The sequence below is a fragment of the Nesoenas mayeri genome (assembly GCF_963082525.1).
Source record: "Nesoenas mayeri genome assembly, chromosome: 35".
Lineage (NCBI taxonomy): Eukaryota > Metazoa > Chordata > Aves > Columbiformes > Columbidae > Nesoenas > Nesoenas mayeri.
The window spans coordinates 293,132-318,127 of record NC_137576.1 but is presented as its reverse complement, the minus strand read 5'-3'; the positions used below and the strand labels follow the sequence as shown (position 1 = coordinate 318,127).

The following is a 24,996-nucleotide window of genomic DNA, read 5'->3' as shown; positions in this document are numbered from 1 at the left end:
GGCCCCGCCCCCGGCTCGCCATTGGGTGAGAGGAACTGCCAATGGGAACGCGGGAAGCGGGGAGGAGGGAACCCCGCCCCTTTGCGCCGGACACGCCCCCATGCACGCCACGCCCTCCAGAGGCCACGCCCCTCTCGGGGGACTAGACCACGCCCTCTTCCTTGGCCACGCCGCTCGGCCGCATCCGGATGGCTGTTGGGCGGGGCTTGAGAGGGCGTGGCCTCGGGAGGTGAGAGGGCGGGGCGGGTGAGGGGGCGGGGCTTCAGGGGACGGGGCTTCAGGGTGGGGCTGTGGGTCCGTGACTCCGGATGGGGCCCATGAGAGTGGTCCCCAGTGTCCCCCCAGTGTCCCCAGTGTCCCCCCAGTGTCCCCAGCCCACGTCCCGCAGCGTCCCCAGTGCCTCCAGTATCCCCAGTGTCCCCAGTGTCCCCCCAGTGTCCCCACTGTCCCCAGCCCATGTCCCCCAGTATCCCTGTCTGGCACGTGTGGGACTGGAAGAGGGAGAGGGACAGAGGGACAAGGGGACCGGGGGACAGAGAGACAGAAGGACCAGGGGACAGAGGGACAAGGGGACCAGGGGACAGAGGGACTGAGGGACCAGGGGACAGAGGGATAGAGGGACAGAAGGACCAGGGGACAGAGGGACAAGGGGACCGGGGGACAGAGGGACAAGGGGACCAGGGGACAGAGGGACTGAGGGACCAGGGGACAGAGGGACAGAGGGACAAGGGGACCGGGGGACAGAGAGACAGAAGGACCAGGGGACAGAGGGACAAGGGGACCAGGGGACAGAGGGACAGAGACGGAGGGCCAGAGGGCCACACGGGGGGAATCCCGCGGGCTGTGCGGGGACAGCCGGACGGGACAGGGACCGGCGGCCCCGCGTGTCCGTCCGTGTGTCCGTCGGTGTTTCCGTCCGTGCGTCCGTCGGTGCTCCCGTGGCCCCGCCCCCGGCCCCGCCCCGGCTGCTCTGCGGCTCCGAGCGGCGGCGCCGGGACCGACAGACCCCGGGACCCGCAGACAGACACCGGCACCGACAGACAGACAGACAGACAGACAGACAGACAGGCAGCGGCACCGCCCCCCGCCCGGGGCCGCCCCCCCGCAGGACCCGCCCCGCCGCCATCAGCCCGATCCCGGGACCCGGGACCCGCCCCGGTGGCCCCGGCCCGGCCTCCCGGTACCCCCCCCCAGCATCCCGGTACCCCCCAGCATCCCGGTACCCCCCCCATCCTCCCGGTACCCCCCCCAGCATCCCGGTACCCCCCCCATCCTCCCGATACCCCCCAAATCCTCCCGGTACCCCCCCAGGATCCTGGTACCCCCCCCATCCTCCCGGTACCCCCCAAATCCTCCCGGTACCCCCCCAGGATCCCGGTACCCCCCCCATCCTCCCGATACCCCCCAAATCCTCCCGGTACCCCCCCAGGATCCCGGTACCCCCCCCATCCTCCCGGTACCCCCCCAGGATCCCCGCACCCCCCCATCCTCCCGATACCCCCCCAGCATCCCGGTACCCCCCCATCCTCCCCATACCCCCCAGCATCCCCGCACCCCCCATCCTCCCGGTCCCCCCCATCCTCCCGGTACCCCCCCATCCTCCCGGTCCCCCCCATCCTCCTGGTACCCCATCATCCCCCGGGTACATCCCCATCCTCCCGGTACTCCCCCCATCCTCCCGGTACCCCCCCCCATCCTCCCGATACCCCCCAAATCCTCCCGGTACCCCCCCCCCCATCCTCCCGGTACCCTCCATCCTCCCGGTACCCCCCAGCATCCCCGCACCCCCCCATCCTCCCGGTGCCCCCCCATCCTCCCGGTACCCCCCCCAGCATCCCGATATCCCCCTCAGCATCCCGATATCCCCCCCAGCATCCCGATATCCCCCTCAGCATCTCTGCACCCCCCCATCCTCCCGGTACTCCCCCCGGCCTCCTGGTCCCCCCCATCCTGCCGTTATCCCCCCATCCTCCCTTTATCCCCCCCCCCATTCTCCCGGTACCCCCCCCATTCTCCCGGTACTCCCCCCATCCTCCCGGTACCCCCTCCATTCTCCCGGTACCCCCCCCATTCTCCCGGTCCCCCCCATTCTCCCGGTCCCCCCCATCCTCCCATTATCCCCATCCTCCCATTATCCCCATCCCAGGCCCATTATCCCCCCCCGGCCCCCCGGTCCCCCCCTTCCCAGTCCCCACATCCCCCCCCCCCCCACCCCCGTGACAACCGTTCCCGGTGCCCCCCCCCCCCGCTCCCGGTGCCCCCCCCATGGCCCCCCAGGCCTGACCGGCCCCCCCCGGGCCGGAGCCGCCGCCCCCCCCGGAGCCGCGATGGGAACGTCCGGGGGCTGAACCCCCCCAGGTACCGGGGGCTGCGCCGGGGGCGCCGCGTTGTGCTGGGATGTACTGGGCTGTACTGGGGTGTACTGGGATGTGCTGGGATGTACTGGGGTGTACTGGGATGTGCTGGGATGTACTGGGTTGTACTGGGCTGTACTGGGATGTGCTGGGATGTACTGGGCTGTACTGGGGTGTACTGGGATGTGCTGGGATGTACTGGGTTGTACTGGGCTGTACTGGGATGTGCTGGGATGTACTGGGATGTACTGGGCTATACTGGGCTGTACTGGGATGTACTGGGCCACACTGGGCTGTACTGGGCTGTACTGGGCTGTGCTGGGCTGTGCTGGGATGTACTGGGCTGTACTGGGATGTACTGGGCCATACTGGGCTGTACTGGGCTGTACTGGGCCATGTGCTGCTGTACTGGGCCATGTGCTGCTGTACTGGGCCGTACTGGGCTGTACTGGGCCGTACTGGGCCATGTGCTGCTGCACTGGTTTGTACTGGGACATATTGGGCCGTGCACTGCTGTACTGGGCTGTACTGGGCTGTACTGGGCTGTACTGGGCTGTACTGGGCTGTACTAGGCCACGTGTTGCTGTACTGGACTGTACTGGGTTGTACTCAGCCATGTGCTGCTGTACTGGGCCATACTGGGCCGTGCACTGCTGTACTGGGCTGTACTGGGCCGTACCAGGCCATGTGCTGCTGTACTAGACTGTACTGGGCTGTACTGGGCCATGTGCTGCTGTACTGGGCTGTACTGGGCTGTACTGGGCCGTGCTCTGCTGTACTGGGCCATACTGGGCCCTGCAGTCCCATACTGGGCTGTACTGGGCCATGCACTGCTGTACTGGTTTGTACTGGGCCATACTGGGCCATGCACCGCTGTACTGGTTTGTACTGGGCCATGCACTCCTGTACTGGGCTGTACCGGGTCGTGCACTGCTGTACTGGTTTGTACTGGTTTGTACTGGGCCATACCGGGCTGTGCGCTGCCGTACTGGTCTGTACTGGTCTATGCCGGGTTGTGCACTCCTGTACTGGTCCGTACTGGGCTGTGCAGCCCATACTGGGCTGTACTGGTCCATGCTGGGCTGTGCAGCCCATACTGTCTGCTACTGGGCTGGACTGGGCTGTGCTGGGCTGGCCCATGCTGGTCTATATGGGGCGATGCTGGGTTAGATGGGTGTGATACTGGGTTGTGCTGAGCTGTACTGGTCCGTACTGGTGGGTACTGGTCCATACTGGCCCGTCCCCTGTCCCCACAGGCCCCGCGGCGACGCCCGGACGGGACCGACATGGAGCCCTGAGAGGAGGTACCGGGAGCACTGGGAGCACTGGGGGCACTGGGAGCACTGGGAGCAACTGGGGGCACTGGGGGCAATGAGATGGGCACTGGGAGCACTGGGAGCACTGGGAACCCCCAAGGGTTGGTGTGTCCCCTTGGGCCCGATCCTGCCCCCTTTGGGCCCAATCCCGCTCCCCTTGGGGCCCGATCCTGCTCCATTTGGGCCCGATCCTGCTCTCTTTTGGGCCCGATCCTCCTCCTTTTGGGGCTCGATCCAGTTCCCTTTGGGCCCAATCCAGTTCCCTTTGAGCTCGATCCTGCTCCATTTGGGGGCCCAATCCTGCTCCCTTTGGGGCCCGATCCTGTTCCCTTTGGGCCTGATCCTGCCCACCATCCCCATTCCCCCAAACCCCCCACCCCCCAAGGGCCCGATCCTGCTCCCTTGGGGCCCAATCCTGCTCCCTTGGGGCCAGATCCTGCCCCCCCCCCCCGGGCCCGATCCTGCCCCCACCCCTCACCACCCCCTCTCCCCCCCCGTTGCAGGTGCCGCCGTGGGATGGCGAAGCTGCTGGTGCCCCTGGTGATGCTGGGGGCGGTGGCTGCGGCCGGCGGCGGCTCCTTGGGGCCGGGGGGGTCCGGCGGTGGCGGCGGCGTCGGCGGCGTCACCTCCCACCGCTGCCCCCCCCGCTGCCTGTGCCCGGCGGCCGCCCCCAGCCCCACGCTGCTGTGCGCCCGCACGGGGGCTGCTGGCCGTGCCGCCCAGCCTGGACCGCGGCGCCGTGGAGCTGCGCCTGGCCGACAACTTCATCGGCGCCGTGGGCCGCGCCGACTTCGCCAACATGAGCAGCCTGGTGCACCTGACGCTGTCGCGCAACGGGCTGCGCCGCCTGGCGCCCGGCGCCTTCGCCGACCTGCGCGCCCTGCGCGCGCTGCACCTGGACGGCAACCGGCTGCCGGCGCTGAGCGGCGCGCAGCTGCGCGGGCTGGCCAGCCTGCGCCACCTCATCCTGGCCAACAACCAGCTGGCCGCCATCGAGCCCGGCGCCTTCGCCGCCTTCGCCGCCACCGTGGAGGACCTGGACCTGTCGCACAACAACCTGCCGGCGCTGCCCTGGGACGCCGTGGCCGCCATGGCCAGCCTGGCCACGCTCACCCTGGACCACAACCTGCTGGAGCGCGTCCCGGCGGGCGCGGTGGCGCGGCTGCCGCGCTTGGCGCGCCTGGACCTCACCGCCAACCGCCTGCGGGCGCTGCCGCCCGTGCCCGGCCCCCCCCGGGCCCAGCCTGGCGGCGGGGGGCAACCCGCTGCACTGCAACTGCGAGCTGCTGTGGCTGCGGCGCCTGGCGCAGCCGGGCCGGCTGGAGAGCTGCGCCACGCCGGCGCCGCTGGCCGGCCGGCTGCTCTGGGCCGTGCCCGAGGAGGAGCTGACGTGCCGCGCTCCCGCCATCGCCGGCGCGGCCGCCGTGCCCGCCGCGGTGCTGGAGGGGCAGCCGCTGCGCCTGGGGTGCCTGGCGGCCGGGGACCCCCCGCCGGCGCTGCACTGGCTGGGCCCGGACGGGCGCGTGGTGCAGAACGGCTCGCGGCGCGCCGTGGGCGCCGACGGCTCCAGCGTGGAGCTGCGCGTGGCCACGCTGGGCGACCACGGCCACTTCACCTGCGTGGCGTCCAACGCGGCGGGCGAGGCGGCCGCCCGGGTGCGCGTGGACGTGCTGCCGCTGCCCGTGCCGCCCAACGGCGACAACGGCGACGCCGGCGACGCCAACGGCCCGTCGGACATGGCGCGGGGGGACGGGGGGGACGCGGCGGGGGGCGGCGGCGGCAACGGGACGCGGCGCGCCGGGGCGGCGGTGGCGGCCGAGGTGACGGCGGCGGCCGCGCGCATCCGGTGGCTGCCCCGGCGACACGGCCCCGGCGTCCGCGGCTTCCAGCTGCGCTACAACAGCTCCGGCGACGAGGCGCTGGTCTACAGGTGGGTCCTGGGGGGGTCTTGGGGGGGGTCTTGGGGGTCTTTGGGGGCTCTGGGGGTCAGGGGGGTCCTGGGGGTCTTTGGGGGGGTCCTGGGGGTGTTTTGGGGGGGTCTTTGGGGGATCCTGGGGGTTCAAGGCGGGTCCTGGGGGGTGTTTTGGGTGGGTCTTTAGGGGCTCTGGGGGGTCCTGGGGGGTGTTTTGGAGGGCTCTCTGGGGGTCTTTGGGGGTCCTGGGGGTGTTTCAGGGGGGTCTTTGGGGGTTCTGGGGGAGTTTGGGGTATCCTGGGGGTCTTTGGGGGTTCTGGGGGTGTTTTGGGGGGGGTCCTTGGGGGATCCTGGGTGCTTGGGGGATCCCGGGGTCTCAGGGGGGTCCTGGGACTCTGGGGCTCTGGGAGGTTCAGAGGGGTCTCAGGTGGGTCCTGGGGCTCTGGGGTGTTCAGAGGGGTCCTGGGGCTCTGGGGGGTTCAGGGGGGTCTCAGGGGGTCTTGGGGGTCTCAGGGGGGTCCCGGGGCTCTGGGGGGTTCAGGGGGGTCTCAGGGGGTCCTGGGGGTCTCAGGGGGGTCCCGGGGCTCTGGGGGGGTTCAGGGTGGTCTCAGAGGGGTCCTGGAGCTCTGGGGGTCTCAGGGGGGTCTCAGGGCTCTGGGGGGGTTCAGGGGGGTCTCAGGGGGTCCTGGGGGTCTCAGGGGGGTCCCGGGGCTCTGGGGGGTTCAGGGTGGTCTCAGGGGGTCCTGGAGCTCTGGGGGTCTCAGGGGGGTCTCAGGGCTCTGGGGGGTTCAGGGGGGTCTCAGGGGGTCCTGGGGGTCTCAGGGGGGTCCCGGGGCTCTGGGGTCTCCGGGGGTCCCGGGGTCTCAGGGTGCGTGCCCCCCCCCCAGGCTGCTGCCGCCGTCCAGCCGCAGTTTGGTGCTGCGGGACCTGGCCGGGGGCCGCGAGTACCAGCTGTGCGTGTCGGCGCTGTACGGCGGGGACCCCCCCGGCGCGCCCCCCCCGCGCCCGCGCTCGCTGGGCTGCGTGCGCTTCACCACCCCCCCGCGCGGGGGGGGCGCGGGGGGGCGCGGCGGGGGGGGGGGCGGGGCCCGGCCGCCCCGTCCTGCTCGGCCGCCCCGCAGCAGCCGCACTTCCTGGGCGGGACGGTGATCGTGGTGATCGGCGCCGCCATCGCCGCCTCGGTGCTCGTCTTCATCCTCATCCTCACCGCGCGCTGCAAGGCGGCCGCGCGCCGCCCCGCCCCCAGCGTGGCGTCCGTCTGCTCGCAGACCAACGGCGCGCCCCGCCCCCCCGAGCCCGAGCCGCCCCCCCCCGCGCCGCCGCAGACCCCCCCGCCGCCCCCGCCCGCGCCCGCCGCGGGGGGGCTGTTCCCCAGCCACAGCTTCCCACGCCGCGCACGGACTCGGCGCCACGGCCTCGACTCGCAGCACGGGGGGGGGCCCGCGCTGCGCCCCTCCTTCGGCAGCACCCACTGGATGCTGGAGAGCACCGTGTGACACGGGGGGGCACCCATGGGTGCTGGGAGCACCGTGTGACACGGGGGGGGCACCCGTGGGTGCTGGGGGCCCCTCCTTCGGCAGCACCCACTGGATGCTGGAGAGCACCGTGTGACACGGGGGGGGGCACCCGTGGGTGCTGGGAGCACCGTGTGACACGGGGGGCGCACCCATGGGTGCTGGGAGCACCGTGTGACACGGGGGGGCACCCATGGGTGCTGGGGGCCCCTCCTTCGGCAGCACCCACTGGATGCTGGAGAGCACCGTGTGACACGGGGGGGCACCCATGGGTGCTGGAGAGCACCGTGTGACACGGGGGGGCACCCATGGGTGCTGGGAGCACCGTGTGACACGGGGGGGGCACCCGTGGGTGCTGGGGGCCCCTCCTTCGGCAGCACCCACTGGATGCTGGAGAGCACCGTGTGACACGGGGGGGGGGCACCCGTGGGTGCTGGGAGCCCCTCAATGTGGGAGCATTGTGTGATTGGGGGGGCACCCATGGGTGCAAGGACCACCGTGTGACGGGGGGGGCACCCGTGGGTGCTGGGAGCCCCTCCTTCGGGAGCACCGTGTGACGGGGGGGCACCCATGGGTGCTGGGAGCACCGTGTGATTGGGGGGGCGCCCATGGGTGCTGGGAGCACCGTGTGATGGGGGCACCCGTGGGTGCACCCACTGGGTGCTAGAGAGCACTGTGTGATATGGGGGGGCACCCATGGGTGCTAGAGAGCACCGTGTGATATATGGGGGGCACCCCATGGGTGCACCCAATGGGTGCAGGGAGCACTGCATGATATGGGGGGGCACCCATGGGTGCAGGGTGATGTGGGGTGCGGAGGGGATGGAAGGGCTGGGGGGTCCTGGGAACCCTTGGGTGCTCCTGGGGGGTCTGAATGCAGCGCTGGGTGCTCCTGGGGCTCCTGGGCACCCTTGGGTGATGCTGGGTGGCCAAATGCACCCTTGGGGGGTCCTGGGCACCCTTCGGGTGTCCTGGGTGCCCCAATGCACCCTTGGGTGCTCCTGAGGGGTCTGAATGCAACGCTGGGTGCTCCTGTGCACCCTTGGGTGCTCTCAGGTGCCCCAATGCACCCTTGGGTGCTCCTGGGCACCATTGGGGGGTCCTGCGCACCCTTGGGTGCTCTCAGGCGCCCAAATGCAACCTTGGGGTGTCCTGGGTGCCCCAATGCTCCCTTGGGTGCTCCTGGGGGTCCTGTGCACCCTTGGGTGCTCTCAGGTGCCCAAACGCACCCCTGGGGGGGTCCTGTGTGCCCCAATGCAGCTTTGGGTGCTCCCAGGTGCCCCAACGCACCCCTGGGGGGGTCCTGCGTGCCCCAATGCAGCTTTGGGTGCTCCCAGATGCCCCAACGCACCCTTGGGTGCTGCTGGTGCTCCCGCGCCCCCCCCGGTGCCCCCGGTGCCCCCCCCCGGCGCGTTGGTCGGGCCCGCCGAGGGTCCCGCTGCCCCCACTGACCTGTCTGCACAGATGACACGAGAACCGCAACTCCCCCCCCCAAATCCCCCTCCCCCGGACGCCTGGGTCCCCTCGATGTGTGTGTGTGTCCCCCCACTTTATCCCCGTCCCCCCCCCCCGGCCCGGGGTCTCCTATCTGGCTGGTCTGGATAACCCCCCATTGCCCCCCAGCCCAATTTGCCCCGTTTCGCCCCATGTCCCCCACCAGCCGCCCCCCCGGGCCCCCCCGGGCCCCCCCCCGGGCCGCTGCAGCGTTTAACACGTTTTTACATTAAAACCCTGCGCCCCCCCCGCCCGGGGCGATGGAACCGGCCGTGTCCGCGGTTGCCAGGCAACGGTTGCCGGGAGACGCGGTTGGCGGGAAAGCGCGGGGGCGGGGCCTCGGGGGCAGTAATATGCAGATGAGGGGGGCGGAGCTTGAGGCGGGAAACCTGGGGCGGCCTCACCCCCCCCCTTGTGTCTCAGTTTCCCCGAGGCCATGGGGGGGCCGGACGCCTGGGTCCCTTCTCACGGGGTGGGGGGGGGTGAAGGCCCCGGACGCCTGGGTCCCTTCTCACGAGGTGGGGGGGTGAAGGTCCCGGACGCTTGGGTCCTTTCCCATGGCAGGTGGACGCCCCAAACACCTGGACCCCTTCCCAGCAGGGATGAAGGTCCCGGACGCCTGGGTCTCTTCCCGGGGCGGGGGTTGAAGGTCCCGGACGCCTGGGTCCCTTCCTGGGTGGGTTGGAAGCCCCGGACACCTGGGTCCCTTCCCAGAGTGGGTTGAAGGTCCCGGACGCCTGGGTCCCTTCCCAGGGGGGGTTGAAGGTCCCGGACGCCTGGGTCCCTTCCCAGGGGGGGTTGAAGGTCCCGGACACCTGGGTCCCTTCCCAGGGGGGGTTGAAGGCCCCGGACACCTGGGTCCCTTCCCAGGGCAGGTTGAAGGCCCCGGACGCCCGGGTCCCTTCCCAGGTGGGAAAACGAAGGTCACGGGTGGCCGCCGTCACCTGTGTCCCCTCCCAGGGGTGGCCGCACCCCCCATGCCCCTGCTCCCCCCCGGCTATAACCGCGGCGCCGGCGGCGCGGCCGGGCGGGCGATGGCGGCGCTGGCGACGGTGACGGTGGTGGCGGCGCTGGCGGCGCTGGGGGGCGCGGGGGCCCAGTGCCCGTCGGCCGCGTCGCTGTCCCCCTCCGATGGCCCCCGCCTGTGCGCGCGGCTCTACGCCGATGACAGCCCCTACTACGAGCGGTGCTGCGAGGGGGCCGTGCTGGAGGTGGCCCCCGGCGACGACTTCCCCTACATGCCCCTGGGCTGGGCCGACCGCGCGTCCTCGCTGGTGGTGGGGACGCGGTGCCAACTCACCGTCTGGTCGCGCGCCGGCAAGAAGGGCAAGAGCCGCAGCTTCAGCGCCGGCGCGGTGCCGCGGCTGCAGGAGGTGAAGAGGGGGCTGTTCGGCAACTGGAACGACGCCATCAGCGGGTATTACTGCGAGTGTAAGTGAGGAGGGGGCGCCGGGGGGTCATGGGGGGGCCAGCGGTCAACGTGGGGCGAGAGCGGTCAGTGGGAGTCAACGCGGGTCAACGTGGGTCAACACGAGTCAACGTGGGTCAACGGGAGTCAACATGAGTCAACACATGTCAACGTGGGCCAACAGGAGTCAACATGGGTCAATGTGGGTCAACACAAGTCAACACACATCAAGAGTGGTCAACGGAAGTCAACGTGGGTCAACATGGGTCAATGTGGGTCCACGGGAGTCAACATGGGTCAACACGAGTCAACGCACATCAAGAGTGGTCAATGGGAGTCAACACAAGTCAACACGGGTCAACGTGGGTCAACACGGGTCAAGACTGGTCAATGTGAGTCAACACAAGTCAACGTGGGTCAAGACTGGTCAATGTGAGTCAACATGGGTCAACGTGGGTCAAGACTGGTCAACGCGGGTCAAGACTGGTCAACGCGGGTCAACATGAGTCAAGACCGGTCAACGCGGGTCAATGTGAGTCAAGACCGGTCAACGCAGGTCAAGACTGGTCAACATGAGTCAAGACTGGTCAACGCGGGTCAACGCAGGTCAAGACTGGTCAACGCGGGTCAAGACTGGTCAACGCGGGTCAAGACTGGTCAACGCGGGTCAAGACTGGTCAACGCGGGTCAAGACTGGTCAACGTGAGCGAACGTTGACCCAGACATGTCAACGCGAGTCAACGCGAGTCAACCTGGGTCACCGTTGGCCAAGACAAGTCAACATGAGCTCCCCCACACCCCTGTGACCCCCTCCCCGGTCTCTCCATGAGCCCCCCCAGATCCCCTTGACCCCCCCTAGATGCCAATGAGCCCCAGATCCTTATGACCCCCCTAGACCCCCATGACCCCCTAGATCTTCATGACCCCCCCAGGTCCCAGCCAATAAAGCCTGGAGGCTGCAGCAGCTCCCGCCCCATTGGTGCTTTATTGGGGGGGGGCCTACTGTCACTCCCTCCCCAAATTGGGACCCAGATGCCACCCGTGTCCCCTTCCCACCCCCCAAAAAGAAGCCACATGGGACACGGGGGGGTCTCCAAAAGGCCACGTGTAATCTCGGGGGGGGGGGGGGGGGTCCCCGTGCCCCCCCCCCCATTGTTACAAAACGACGATATAAATAGTTCTGATAAAAAGAAATAAAATGGAGGGGAACAAACAAAAGAGCCCAAAGTAAGGAAAGGGGGGGTGGGGACCCCCATCAGTAGTGTGGCCGCGGGGGGGCCGGATGCAGGGGGCCCCCCCGGGATAAAAAAAGGGGCTTAAAGAAAGAATAAGTGGGGGACACACACACAACGCCCAGCGGCCCCCCCGGGGGAGGGGACACGGGGGGGCACCCCTGGTGTGTTCCACCCCCCCCCGCCCCAGCTCAGTAGTTTGGGGGGGTCTGTGTGTGTCCCCCCCCCAAGTCGAGAGTCCAGTTGAGAGGTGATGGGGGGGACACATCACCGAGCCCCCCCGGGGTCACCGGGATGGGGGGTCCTGGTGTCCCCACATTGCAGGGGATGGCGGCGCTGGGGGGTCTCCGAAATCCCTGGGGGGTCTCCAGTGTCCTCAGGGAGACGCCACGTCCCCAGGGGGTCCCCAGTGTCCCCCCAACATGGGTGGGTGACAGGGATACTGGGGGGGGGGGGACACAACAGCAGCCAGGGGGTCCCCGATGTCCCCCCATCACAGGTGGGTGATGGGGACACCAGGGGGGTCTCCAATGTCCTCGGGGGGACCTCATGTCCCCCCCCATCACAGTCGCGTGACAGGGACACCAGGGTGGGGACAACAGCAGCCGGGGGGTCCCCAATGTCCAGGGGGGGTGTCCCCGTTTCCCGCCCCCCCATTGTGGGCGTGTGATGGGGACTCTGGGGGGGGACCTCAGTGTGGAGCTGAAGAGCAGCAGCCAGGTGGTCCCCAAAGTCCATGGGGTGTCCCCAATGTCCGGGGCATCCCCAACGTCCTGGGGGGGGTCCCCAACATCTGGGGGATCCCCGACATCTGGGGGGGTCCCTGTGTCCCCCCCACATTGTGGGTGTGTGATGGGGACACCAGAGGGGACCCCAGTGTGGAGCTGAAGAGCAGCAGACAGGTGGTCTCCAAAGTCCAGGGGGGTCCCCGATGTCTGGGGTATCCCCAATGTTTGGGTGTTCCCAATGTCCGAGGGTGTCCCCGATGTCCTGGGGGGGGTCCCCACTGTCCCCCCGACATTGTGGGTGTGTGACGGGGACACCAGGGGGGACCCCAGTGTGGAGCTGAACAGCAGCAGGCACGCGGTCCCCAACGTCCAGGGGTGTCCCCAATGTCTGGGGTATCCCCAATGTCCGGGGGTGTCCCCGCCGTCCCGGGGGGGTCCGTGCCGTCCCGGGGGGGTCGGGCCCCTCAGCGCAGGCGGTGCTGGCGCATGAGCGGGACGATGGCGGCGGGGGGGGCGGCCTTGCCCAGGAAGGGGTGGCGCAGCAGCTCGGGCGCCGTCGCCCTCTGCCCGGGGTCCCGCACCAGCATGCGCTCCAGGAACCCCCTGAGCGACGGGGACACCTGGGGGGGGCGCGGGGGGGTCAGGGCCGTCCCCAGGTGTCCCCACAGTGTCCCCACGTGTCCCCAGCGCAGCCCCGGCTCGTACCTTGTGTGCGTTTTTCAGCTTGGGGGGCAGGTTGTCGCGGATCATCTTCATGGCTTTGAGAGGGGGCTCGTTGAAATAAGGGGGCTCCCCGTCCACCATCTCGATCACCATCACGCCCAGAGACCAGATGTCCACCTGGGGGGGGGAATGGGAGGCTAGTGGGGGGTGCGGGGCACCCATGCCACCAAAGCTGCCCCATGTGCCCCCAAATCTACCCCATGTCCCCTAAACCTGCCCCATGTCCCCAAACCTGCCCCATGTCCCCAAACCTGCCCCATGTCCCCAAACCTGCCCCATGTCCCCCAAATCTGCCCCATGTCCCCCAAATCTGCCCCATGTCCCTCAAACCTGCCCCATGCCCCCCAAACCGCCCCACGTCCCCCAAACCGCCCCACGTCCCCCACATCTGCCCCACGTCCCCCAAACCATCCCATGTCCCCCAAACCCGCCCCATGTCCCCCAAACCTGCCCCCCAAACCCGCCCCCGTGCTCGCCCACCTCGGGGCCGTAGGGCAGGCGGGAGATGAGCTCGGGCGCCATCCAGTACGGGGTCCCCACCAGCGACTTGCGCCGCGGCACCTCCTTGTTCACTTGGGCGCAGAACCCGAAATCTGAGAGTTTCACCTGAAAAGGAGCCGGGAGCGCCGCGGGGGGGTCGGACGGCGCCGGGGGGGGTGTTTGGGGGGGGCGCTTTGGGGGTGGGGGGGGCGCTCACCCGCCCGTCGTGCGTGAGCAGGATGGAGTCGCTCTTGATGTCGCGGTGGATGACGCCCTGCGCGTGCAGCACGGCCAGCGCCTTCAGCACCGCGGCGCACACGGCCGCGATCTGCTCCTCCGTCATCCTGCGGACACCGGCGCCCCCCACGTCAGGGGACGCGGGGGGCACCCCCCCGAGGGGCTCCCCAAATCCCACTTAAAACAAAGGTCGATGTGATACACTGAACGTCTTGTTTTGGGGGCTTTGGGTGGAGAAGGTTGTGGGGGCTCCTTCTGTTGGGACACCAAAATCTACCAAAACGTGCCAAAAACAGTGAGGGGACATGGGGGGGGGCATGGGGGGATATGGGGGGACACCCCCAAGGGGCTCCCCAAACCCCACTTCAAACAAAGGAGGATGTGATACATTGAACGTCTTGTTTTGGGGGCTTTGGGTGGAGAAGGTTGTGGTGGCTCCTTCATGTTGGGACACCAAAATCTACCAAAATCCACTCCAAAACAGTGACAGGACATGGGGGGGGACATGGGAGGGGACATGGAGGGGACACGGGGGGGACACGGGGAACTCATCCCTAATGTCACCTGGTGGGACGTTCAGGGTTAACTCATCCTTAATGTCACCTGGTGGGACACTCACGTTGAACTCGTCCCCAATCCCACCCAGTGGGCCGTGACGGGGGGACCCACGTTGCGACACACGGGGACACCAGGGGACATGCAGGGACACCTGGGGACACGCGGGGCCCCACCTGGTGTGCGTGACGATGTCGGTCAGGGCGCCGCCCTCCAGGAACTCCATGACCACCCAGAGCTCGTCGCCCACCAGGTAGCTGTTGTACATCTCCACCACGTTCTCGTGCTGGTAGTCGCGCATGATCACCACCTGCAATTTGGGGACACGGCGCTGTCACCACCCCCCCATGGCGGTGTCACCCCCCAAAAGTGGTCAACACGGCCAGGCAAACCAGAGGGGTCGGTTTGGGGTCCAAGAACCCCTTCCAGGAGACACACAGGAGACTGAGAGCATTGGGAGGGTCATTGGGAGGGTCATCGGGATGACAATTGGGATGATCAAGATGGTCATCGGGATGGGTTGGGGTGACCATTGGGATGACCACTGGGATGATCGAGGTGGTCACTGGGGTGGTCACTGGGGTGGTCATCGGGATGGTCAAGGTGGTCAAGATGGTTGTCAGGATGGTCAAGGTGGTCATCAGGAAGGTCATCAGGAAGGTCAAGATGGTCATCGGGATGAGCAAGATGGTCATTGGAATGGTCACCGGGATGGTCAAGATGGTCATTGTGATGGTCACTGGGATGCTCAAGATGGTCATTGGGATGGTCAAGATGGTCATTGGGATGGTCAAGATAAGTCATCAGGATAGTAATCAGGAAGGTCAAGATGGTCATCGGGATGGTCAAGATGGTCACTGGGATGGTCATCGGGATGGTCAAGATGGTCACTGGGATGGTCATTGGGATGGTCAAGATAGTCATTGGGATGGTCATTGTGATGGGCAAGATGGACATTGGGATGGTCATCGGGATGGTCAAGATAGTCACTGCGATGGTCACTGTGACAACAGAGATGAACCACCTCCTGGACAACCAACAATGAGAAACAACCGCGCCTCACCGTCCAAGCGCCGCCCACCTCGTTGAAGAGCAGCTCGCGGCGCTGCTGCTTGCGCAGGTCCATCTTCTTGACGGCCACCAGCTTGCCGGAGCTCTTCACCGTGGCGATGCACACCACGCCGGTGGAGCCCTCGCCGATCTTGATGAAGTTGTCCAGGTAGGCGCGGGGGTCGCCGGGATCCACCACCAGCTGCAGCGCGGCGCGGAACTGCTCGTGCGACACGCGCTGCGGCTCGCGCTGCGGCGAGCGGGCCCGCGCCGGGGCGGCCGCGCTGGGGGGCGTGCCGGGGGGCGGCTCGGGGGGCGCCGGCTCGGGGTTCTTGGGGCGCGGGGCGGAGCGGGGCGGGGGCGCCGCGGGGGCGGGGCCGTTCGGGGCGGGATCCGGCGCTCGCGGCTCAGCCTGGAAAACAGGGAGAGAAACGGGGTGAGGGGAAGGAAATGGGGGGCGGACCCGGAAATGGCGGGGAGGGGGCGGGGCGGAGGAGAGAGGTAGGAAGTGGTTTGGGGAAGGAAAAGGTCGTTAGGAAGCGGTTTGGGGAAGGAAAAGGTCGTTAGGAAGCGGTTTGGGGAAGGAAAAGCTCATTAGGAAGCGGTTTTGGGAAGGAAAAGGTCACTAAGAAGCGGTTTTGGGTGGGAAAAGGTCACTAAGAAGCGGTTTTTGGAGAGGAAAAGTGCCGGTTTTAATTGGTGGAGATTGCTAGGAAGTGGTTTTGGGGAGGAAAAGGGCGTTAGGAAGTGGACTTTGGGGAGGAAAAGCTCATTAGGAAGTGGTTTGGGGGAGGAAAAGCTCGTTAGAAAGCGGTTTGGGGAAGGAAAAGCTCCCATTTTAATTGGCGGAGATTGTTAGGAAGTGGTTTTGGGGAGGAAAAGGTCATTAGGAAGTGGTTTTGGGGAAGAAAAGCTCGTTAGGAAGAGGATTTTGGGGACGAAAAGGTCATTAGGAAGTGGTTTATGGGAGGAAAAGCTCCCGTTTTAATTGGTGAAGATCATTAGGAAGTGGATTTTGGGGAGGAAATGCTCATTAGAAGATTTTAGGGAGGAAAAGCTCATCAGGAAGCGATTTTGGGAGGAAAAGCTCCAGTTTTAATTGGTAGAGATCATTAGGAAGTTGATTTTGGAGAGGAAAAGCTCCTTAGGAAGTGGAATTCAGGGAGGAAAAGCTCGTTAGGAAGCGGTTTAATCACTGGAGCTCATTAGGAAGCACTTTTTGTTTGTTAGAAGGTGGTTTTGGGGGTAAAAAGCTCGTTAGGAAGTGGTTTTGGGGAGGAAAAGCTCATTAGGAAGTGGTTTTTGGGGAGGAAAAGCTTGCTTGGAAGCGGATTTCCGTCACTAGGCCGCGGTTTTTGGTGGGTTTTTGGCCATTAAGCTGCGGTTTTTGGTCTCTAGGCTGAGATTTTTATCCGTTAAGCCGCAGTTTTTGGCCATTAAGCCGCAGTTTTTAGTGTTTTTTGGCCATTAAGCCGCAGTTTTTAGTGTTTTTTGCCCATTAAGCTGCAGATTTTGCCCACTAAGCCGCAGATTTTGGTGGATTTTGGCGTCTTTCGGCGCTGCGGCTGCGCTCCCGGGTCGCGGTTACCTGAGCGCCCCCGTGGCGGCCGGGGGGGGGGTCGCTGCGGGGGTAGGTGTTGAAGGGCCGTCCCGTCGCCGTCTTCGCCCCCCCCTCGCTCTCGGGGCCGGACAGCGGCCGCTTGTCCCGGTTCGGGGGGTGTGGGGGGGGCCCCGCGGCCTCCACGGCCCCGTAGGACGACTTGGGGCGCCTGTCGGGGGGGTCGCGGCGCGCCCCGCCCTGGCCGGGGGGCGGGGGGGGGTCCTGGCGGCGCGGGGGGGCGGCGGGGAGGCCGTTGCGGGGCGGGGGGGGGCTGGGGGGGCCGTGGCGGCGCAGGGAGTTGGAGCGCGACACGCACATGTGCTCCAGCTCCTCCAGCAGCCAGCTCAGAGAGCCCGCCGGGGGGGCCTGCGCGCCGCGCACGATGCTCTGGGGGGGGACCAATTTGGGGGGGATGGGAACCAATGGGGGGAGGAATGGGGGGAGGAAACCAATGGGGGGGGAAAACCCCAATGGTGGGAGGGATGGGAACCAATGGGGGGGGAGGAACCAATGGAGGGGGGGGAACACACACCAATTCGGGAGGGGGACACCAATTGGGGCGGGGGGGGAAACCAATTGAGGCGGGGGGGGACACCAATTGAGGCGGGGGGGGACACCAATTGAGGCGGGGGGGGACACCAATTGAGGCGGGGGGGGGGAACCAATTGGGGCGGGGGGGGGGAACCAATTGGGGCGGGGGGGGGGAACCAATTGGACGGGGGGGGGGAACCAATTGGACGGGGGGGAAACGAGATGGGAACCGAGGGGGGAGAAACGGGATGGGAATTGGGGGGGGAAACGGGATGGGAATTGGGGGGGGGAAACGGGATGGGAATTGGGGGGGGGAAACGGGATGGGAATTGGGGGGGGGAAACGGGATGGGAATTGGGGGGGGGAAACGGGATGGGAATTGGGGGGGGGAAACGGGATGGGAATTAGGGGGGGGAAACGGGATGGGAATTAGGGGGGGGGAAACGGGATGGGAATTGGGGGGGGGAACGTGACAAAAAAGATGGACATGAGGGGGAAACGGGGGTGGGAAATGACAGAAAGAAAAAACAAGGGAAAACTCAAATAAACCAATGGCCATGGAACGGGGGGAACAGGGGACACGGGACCCCCCTCCCCCGCTGCTTCTGGGGTGGGAACATTGGGGATCCCCCCCCCTGCAGCTTGGGCTGCTTGGCTGGCTGCTCCAGCAGCCGTGAACCCCAACCCCCCCGTGTCCCCCCAAACCCCCCATTGCCCCCCATGTCCCACCTTGGGGGCCGCGTTGCGGATGCTGGTGCCGCACGCCGGCTCCACCAGGGACTTGGGGCTCTGACCGACTCCTCCAGCAGCCCCTGAAGCCCAAAATCCCCCATTTCCCCCCCACGTCCCATCTTGGGGGCCGCGTTTGCGGATGCTGGTGCCACACGCCAGGTCCCCCAGCAGCTCTGGTCTCTTACCGACTCCTCAGCAGCCCATGAACCCCAAAATCCCCTGTTTCCCCCCATTTTCCCCCCATATCTCACCTTGGGGGCCGCATTGCGGATGCTGGTGCCGCACGTCGGGTCCACCAGGGACTTGGGGCTCCTACTGGCTCCTCCAGCAGCCCCTGAACCCCAAAATGCCCCATTTCCCCCCATGTCCCACCTTGGGGGCCGCGTTGCGGATGCTGGTGACACACGCCGGGTCCACGAGCGGCTTGGGCCGCTTGGCCGACTCCTCGAGCAGCCCCATGAACCCCAAAATCCCCCATTTCCCCCCGTATCTCACCTTGGGGGCCGCATTGCGGATGCTGGTGACACACGCCGGGTCCACGAGCGGCTTGGGCCGCTTGGCCGACTCCTCGAGCAGCCCCTGCCACTGGCGCGGCAGCCCGGTGAAGCGCTGCTCGGCCGCGTCGAAGCCGGTGTGCACGCGGTGCTCGAAGTTGGACGGCGCCGAGATCTCCAGCCGCTTCTTCTTCTTGCCGAACATGCTGAGGAACAGCTGGGGGGGCAACAAAGGGACCACAGGGTGAATTGGGGCTTTGGGGAGGGGGGAGAGCAAAGGGGGCCCGTGGAGACACCGCGGCCTGGGGAATGAGGGCTGACAATCACCACGTCTTAATCTGGGGTGGGAAAGATGCTCCGGGTTTAGTGCTGGGATCAGTGTTGAGTTGAGCTGCCCAGAGACACCACGGACTGGCACCTAAAGATCATTAAATCATAACTTGCATTGGAAAAGATGCTCCAGGTTTAGAACTGGGATTAGTGTTGAGTTGAGCTGCCCAGAGACACCATGGACTGGTACCTAAAGATCATTAAATCATAATTTGCATTGGAAAAGATGCTCCAGGTTTAGAACTGGGATTAGTGTTGAGTTGAGCTGCCCAGAGACACCACGGACTGAAAACTGAAGGTTTAAAACCATTAAATCTTAATTTGTATGGAAAAAGATGCTCCAGATTTAGTGCTGGGATTAGTGTTGAGTTGAGCTGCCCAGAGACACCACAGACTGGTACCTAAAGATCATTAAATCATAACTTGCATTGGAAAAGATGCTCCAGGTTTAGTGCTGGCATTATCACTGAGCTCTCCAGGGACATTAAAATCATGGGATTATAATCTGGGATGGAAAAGACCCTCAAGGTTTAGAATCGGGATTATCACTGAGCTGCCTAGAGACACTACGGACTGAAAACTGAAGGTTTAAACCCATTATATCTTAATTTGTATGGGAAAAGATGCTCCAGATTTAGTGCTGGGATTATCCTGAGCTCCCCAGAGACACCACAGGCTGGTACCTAAAGATTTAAGATCATTAAATCATAATATACACTGGAAAAGATGCTCCAGGTTTAGTGCTGGGATTAGTGTTGAGTTGAGCTGCCCAGAGACACCACGGACTGAAAACTGAAGGTTTAAGATCATTGAATGTTAATCCTGGATGGAAAAGCCCCTCGAGGTTTAGTGCTGGGATTATCTTGAGCTCCCCAGGGACATTAAACTCATCAAATCATGATTTTGGGTGGCAAAGACGCTCCAAATGAGCCGGTTTTAGCCCAACCGGGAGCCAAAGGGTTAAGCCGCACATTCCTCAGCCCAGCCCGGGTCAGGTGCCGTGTTAATTAGTCACCCGTTAACGAACCTGAGCAAACAAACCACCCGGGGAACAGCCGGGGGTTCAATCTTGCCCCATTCGCCCCAAATCGCTGCGTCCCGATGGTCCCGAACCCCCAATTTTGCCCCTCGGTGCGTCGCATGAACCCAAAATTGGCGCTGAAACGAGCCACAAAATGACCCCAAAATAGGGCGAAAAAGGGGATTTTTGGGCAAATCGGAGCCCGATGGCCCCGCCCGGGGGTCAGTGGGGGGACCCGCGTTGGGGTCACACCCGGGGACGTGGGGTTTGGGGGGTTTTGGGGGTTTTTGGGGCTATTTTGGGACTGGTGGAACTGGCCCGGCCGGATCTGCAGGAAACCGGACGGCGTCCAACGGGTTCCACCGGCAGCTAATTAGGGGTTAATTGGGAATGGGGGGGTTAAATGACGCGATGAGGGGGGAAATGGGGGGGATGGGTAATTAATGGTGTTTAATTGGGAAAGTTGGAGGGAAGAGACTCGCGGTGGGGCCACGGAAAATGGGGAGGAAATGGGGCAAGAACCAGGGGGAAACGGGGAGGAAATGGCGCAAAACTGGGGTGGAAACAGGGAGGAAATGGGGCAAGAACGAGGGGGAAACGGGGAGGAAACGGGGCAGAAATGGAGTAAAACTGGGGTGGAAATGGGGCAAAACTGGGGCGGAAACAGGGTGGAAATGGGGCATAAATGGGGTGGAAATGGGGCATAAATGGGGCGAAACCAGAGCAGAAACGGGGCAAAAATGGGGAGGAAATGAGGTGAAAATGGAGCAAAACCAGGGTGGAAATGGGGAAAAAATGGGGCAAAACCAGGGCGGAAATGGGGAGGAAATGAGGCGGAAATAGAGCAAAATTGTGGCAGAAATGCAACAGAAATGGGGCGAAAACCCTAATTAAGGCGCACGCTGATTAATCAAGTCCAACCTTTAATTACCCCCAACACCATTAACAGCAATGACAATTTACTTCCCGACGCGGGGAGGAGGAGGAGCAGCATGTGCGCGGATTACACCCTCGTTAGCGAAAGTAACTCGTTAATAGGGAAAATCATCGTTACCAGAACAGCCCGAAAACCCAGCGGGAAATGGCCCCGGATCGCTGGAAACTTGGGGGGTTTTGGGTTCAAACTGCAGCAGGTGAGAAACTTAATTAAAAACTATATGATTCAATCAACTTAATTAACAGCCAGGAATTAATTGTGGCCCAATTTCCAGGTGAATGTGCAGGACGGACCCAAAAATGGGCGGAAAAGGGGTTTTTGGGGGTTCCTACCTTGGGCGCGGAGGCGCCGGCTCAGCTGCACATCCTGACCGGTGCTGGGGGACGGTCCAAACAGCCCAGTTTGGGGGTGCCCAAAACAGCCCAGTTTGGGGGTGTCCGGCACCCCCCTTGCTCCATTTTCACCCCATTTCTGCCCCATTATTTCCCTATTTTTGCTCCACTTCTGCCCCATTTTCACCCCCTTTACACCCCATTTTTTCCCCATTTTCACCCCATTTCTGCCCTGATTTTGCCCCATTTTCACCCCATATCTGCCCTGGTTTTGCCCCATTTCTACCTCATTTTTGCCCCATGTTTACCCCATTTCTGCCCTGGTTTCGCCCCATTTTCACCCATTATCTCCCTATTTTTGCCCCATTTTCACCCCATTATCTCCTTATTTTCGCCCCATTATCTCCCTATTTTCGCCCCATTTTCACCCCATTATCTCCCTATTTTCGCCCCATTTTCACCCCATTATCTCCCTATTTTCACCCAATTTTCACCCATTATCTCCCTATTTTCACCCCATTATCTCCCTATTTTCACCCCATTATCTCCCTATTTTCACCCCATTTTCACCCCATTATCTCCCTATTTTCACTCCATTTCTGCCCTGGTTTCGCCCATTTTCACCTCATTATTTCCCTATTTATGCCCAATCTTCATCCCATTATCTCCCTATTTTTGCCCCATTTCTACCTCATTTTTGCCCCATTCTCACCCCATTTCTGCCCCATTTTTACCTCATTTCCACCCTGGTTTCACCCCATTATTTCCCTATTTTTGCCCCATTTTTACCCCATTTCCGCCTCATTTTTGCCCATTTTCACCCTGTTTCCACCCCATTTCTGCCCCTTTCGCAGCCCCGCCACGACTCTCCTCACTCCAACTTCTCCTTCGCGCCACCACAATTAAACCCAACTAATTAACCAACTAATTAACCAACTCCCCCCCATTTTCCGAAACCCTTCCCCACCCCGAACCTCGCGGGGGCTCCGAATTCCCCGATTCCCGCTCGTTTTGCAGGCGCTTTAACCCCCGTTCCCAACCGAGCCCTCAGTTACCTCAGTTTAACCCCTCACTCACCCCCTCGGCTCCCCCTTCTCCCTTAGGCCCCATCTCCCCCCAGGCCCCCAGAACTTCCCCCCCCCCGCCCCCAAACTGCCCCCCGTGTCCCCAAACTCCCCTACGTTCCCCGTTCCCCCCATTCCCCGCTCACCCCTCACAAAGGGCCCAAATCGCCGTTTTTCCCGCTCCCCCCCGCCCACATTCACTCGCCGGCCGCCATGTTGCGATCGAGCCGCATCCGGGCACTCGCCCCGCCCACGTTGCCCGGGCAACAGGCACCGCCCATATGGGGCGGGGCTTTGAGGCGTGTTTGGCGATTGGGGGCGTGGTCTCCGGAGGAAGGCGAGGCTTTGAGGGTGATGGGCGTGGTTTTCCACAGGAAGGCGTGGCTTTGAGTGTGGGGCGTGGTCTGGAGCGGGAAGGCGTGGCCTCAGGCAGGGAGGGCGGGGCCGCGCGCCCGTCGGAGCGCGATGGCGGGCAGGGAAGGACTAAAGACGAGTGCTGCCAATCACAGGGCGGACAGAGTTGATTGGCGTTGCCGCTGTCCAATCAGAGCGAGGCAGCATGGCGGCGGGTGTGAGGTGAGCGCGGCGCCGCCGCCGTCCCGCCGGTCTCCGCTGCAGGACGGGCCGGGGAAGCGGCTGCCGCCCCCGGGACGACATTAACCGGGCGTTCCCTCCTCAGCCCCGCCGGTGTCCGCGCTCCGGGCCCGTCCGATGCCGCTCCGCGCTGTGCTCAGGGCCGCGGCCGCGCTGCGCGCCTGCGGTGCGTGTCCCCGCCCCCTCCCCGGCCCCACGGAGCCCCCGGGCCGCTCACCCCCCTCAATTCCCCCGGGACCCCCTGATCCCCTCCAGCTCCCCCCGGGACCCCCTGATCCCCTCCCAGGACCCCTCGACTCCCTCCAATTCCCCTGGAACCCCCTGACGCCCCCGCGTCCCCCCAGACCCCCCCCCCATTCACCCCACGACCCCCTGACCCCCCATGGCCCCTGAGCCCCCTCCAATTGTCCCTATGGCCCCTGAGCCCCCCCGATTTCCCCCATGCCCACTGCCCCCCCAATTCCTCCTGGGACTGCCTGACTCTCCCATGGCAGTTGACACCCCCCCCCCCCCCCAATTCCCCCTGGGACCTCTGAGCCCCCCAGGACCCCTCGACCTCCCCCCAGTTCCCTTGGGACCTCTTGAACCCCCAGACCCACTAACCCCCCCCAGGCCCCCCAGATCCCCCCCAATTCCCCCCAGGACTCCCTGACCGCCCCCCCCCTCAATTCCCCCCAGGACCCCCTGAGCCCACCCAGGACCTCTCAAGCCCCCACATTTCCCTGGGACCCCCTGACCTCCCCCAATTCCCCCTGGGACCCCCTGACCGCCCCCGCCTCAATTCCCCCCAGGACCCCCTGAGTCCTCTGGGACCGCTCGACCCCCCCAATTCCCCCCCAGGACCCCCTGACTCCTCCATGTCCCCTGACCCCCCCCGGTACCTCTTGCCCCCCCCGAGCCCCCCCAGCCCCCCATTCCCGCTGACCCCCCCTCTCTTTCTCCCCCCAGCTCCCAGGGCGCTCCCCCCTCCGTGGAACCCCCCGCCCCCCCCCCCGGCGGCCACCATGGCCACCCTGAACCAGCTGCACCGGCAGGGCCGCCCCAGCCCCCCCCCCAGAAAACTGGGCCCCCTGCAGGGGCGCCCCCAGATCAAGGGGGTGGTGCTGAAGAACCTGATCCGCAAGCCCAAGAAGCCGAACTCCGCCAACCGCAAGTGCGTGCGCGTGCGGCTCAGCACCGGCCGCCAGATCGTGGCCTTCGTCCCCGGCGAGGGCCACAACCTGCAGGAGCACCACGCGGTGCTGGTGCAGGGCGGGCGCACCCAGGACCTGCCCGGGGTCAAGGTCACGGTCGTGCGCGGCAAGTACGACTGCGCCCACGTGCAGAAGAAGAAGGACAAGTGACCTGGGACGGATTAAAGGCTGTTGGTTACATGGAGTGTGTGTTTGGGGGGGAGCGGGGGATGTTGGGAGGGGGCTGGGGGCTCTGGGGGGAGCCTGGGGACATTGGGAAGGGGGCTGGGGGGGAACTGGGGATATTGGGAAGGAGCTTTGGGGACACTGGGGGGCAATGGGAAGGGGTCAGAGGGAACCTGGGGACATTGGGATAGAGCTTTGGGGACACTGGGGGGCACTGGGAAGGGGTCAGAGGGAACCTGGGGACATTGGGAAGGAGCTTTGGGGCCACTGGGGGGCACTGGGAAAGAACCTGGGGGCTCTGGGGACACTGGGGGGCAATGGGAAGGGGTCAGGGGGAACCTGGGGACATTGGGAAGGGGGCTGGGGGGGAACTGGGGACATTGGGAAGGAGCTTTGGGGACACTGGGGGGGACTGGGAAAGAACCTGGGGGCTCTGGGGACACTGAGGGGTAATGGGAAGGGGTCAGGGGGAACCTGGGGACATTGGGAAGGGGGCTGGGGGGAACTGGGGATATTGGGAAGGAGCTTTGGGGACACTGGGGGGCACTGGGAAAGAACTTGGGGACATAGAGAAGGGGACATTGGGGGGTTCTGGGGACACGGGGAAAGAACCTGGGGGCTCTGGAGACACTGAGGGGCAATGGGAAGGGGTCAGGGGGAACTGGGGACATTGGGAAGGGGCTTTGGGGACACTGGGCGGCACTGGGAAAGAACCTGGGGGCTCTGGGGACACTGGGGGGCAATGGGAAGGGGTCAGGGGGAACTGGGGACATTGGGAAGGGGCTCTGGGGACACTGGGAAAGGGTTTCGGGGCACTGAGAAAGAACCTGGGGGGAACCCGGGGACATTGGGGAGGCGTGGCCAGATCCCGGGGGGCGTGTCCAGAGCCCCGCGGGGGCGTGTCCAGAGCCCTGCGGGGGCGTGTCTAGATCCCGGGGGGCGTGACCAGAGCCCTCTGGCGGCGCGGCCGTGGAGTGGCCCCGCCCCTTCCGGCACGTGA

General features: G+C 65.1%; 4 protein-coding genes across 6 annotated transcripts; 3 read left to right on the top strand and 1 right to left on the bottom strand.

The window, feature by feature from the left end:
• Window positions 1-100: 100 nt before the first annotated feature.
• On the top strand, window positions 101-7,078 carry LRFN1 (leucine rich repeat and fibronectin type III domain containing 1; the record flags this gene model as incomplete). The annotated part of the gene is given in 8 exon segments (XM_080361628.1): window positions 101-246; window positions 2,278-2,358; window positions 3,611-3,658; window positions 4,174-4,369; window positions 4,371-4,898; window positions 4,900-5,600; window positions 6,470-6,671; window positions 6,674-7,078. Coding segments are annotated over 8 exon segments (2,307 nt in total).
• Window positions 7,079-9,624: 2,546 nt separating this feature from the next.
• Window positions 9,625-10,029, top strand: SYCN (syncollin; the record flags this gene model as incomplete). The annotated part of the gene is made up of 1 exon (XM_080361608.1): window positions 9,625-10,029. One exon carries the CDS (start codon window positions 9,625-9,627, stop codon window positions 10,027-10,029), a length of 405 nt encoding a protein of 134 aa, XP_080217734.1.
• Window positions 10,030-11,137: 1,108 nt separating this feature from the next.
• Window positions 11,138-22,266, bottom strand: PAK4 (p21 (RAC1) activated kinase 4). Of its 3 annotated transcripts, XM_080361599.1 has the most exons (10): window positions 22,191-22,266; window positions 20,981-21,024; window positions 18,362-18,577; window positions 16,592-16,990; window positions 15,035-15,415; window positions 14,130-14,263; window positions 13,379-13,505; window positions 13,162-13,287; window positions 12,664-12,798; window positions 11,138-12,578 (listed from the first exon to the last, which is right to left on the bottom strand). In XM_080361599.1, the coding sequence occupies exons 3-10, from the start codon at window positions 18,563-18,565 to the stop codon at window positions 12,423-12,425; spliced, it is 1,662 nt and encodes a 553-aa protein (XP_080217725.1). In that variant the 5' UTR covers window positions 18,566-18,577; window positions 20,981-21,024; window positions 22,191-22,266; the 3' UTR covers window positions 11,138-12,422. The 3 variants fall into 3 exon arrangements, with proteins under 3 accessions (XP_080217725.1, XP_080217726.1, XP_080217727.1); XM_080361600.1 differs by lacking the exon at window positions 20,981-21,024 and having other exon boundaries at window positions 22,191-22,250; XM_080361601.1 differs by lacking the exons at window positions 20,981-21,024; window positions 22,191-22,266 and adding an exon at window positions 20,766-20,795.
• Window positions 22,267-22,578: 312 nt separating this feature from the next.
• Window positions 22,579-23,994, top strand: MRPS12 (mitochondrial ribosomal protein S12). The gene is made up of 2 exons (XM_080361658.1): window positions 22,579-22,804; window positions 23,587-23,994. The coding sequence occupies exons 1-2, from the start codon at window positions 22,756-22,758 to the stop codon at window positions 23,979-23,981; spliced, it is 444 nt and encodes a 147-aa protein (XP_080217784.1). The 5' UTR covers window positions 22,579-22,755; the 3' UTR covers window positions 23,982-23,994.
• The last annotated feature ends 1,002 nt before the right edge of the window (window positions 23,995-24,996 follow it).

Bases quoted from the DNA above. Each gene is read 5' to 3' on its own strand.
- PAK4 (XM_080361599.1), bottom strand. From the start codon at position 18,565: ATGTTCGGCAAGAAGAAGAAGCGGCTGGAGATCTCGGCGCCGTCCAAC. The intron at 16,991-18,361 runs GTGAGATACGGG...GTCCCCCCCCAG, and splicing joins TCCGCAATGCGGCCCCCAAG to AGCATCGTGCGCGGCGCGCA. The intron at 13,288-13,378 runs GTGAGCGCCCCC...GCTCCTTTTCAG, and splicing joins TGCTCACGCACGACGGGCGG to GTGAAACTCTCAGATTTCGG.
- MRPS12 (XM_080361658.1), top strand. From the start codon at position 22,756: ATGCCGCTCCGCGCTGTGCTCAGGGCCGCGGCCGCGCTGCGCGCCTGC. The intron at 22,805-23,586 runs GTGCGTGTCCCC...TTCTCCCCCCAG, and splicing joins GGCCGCGCTGCGCGCCTGCG to CTCCCAGGGCGCTCCCCCCT.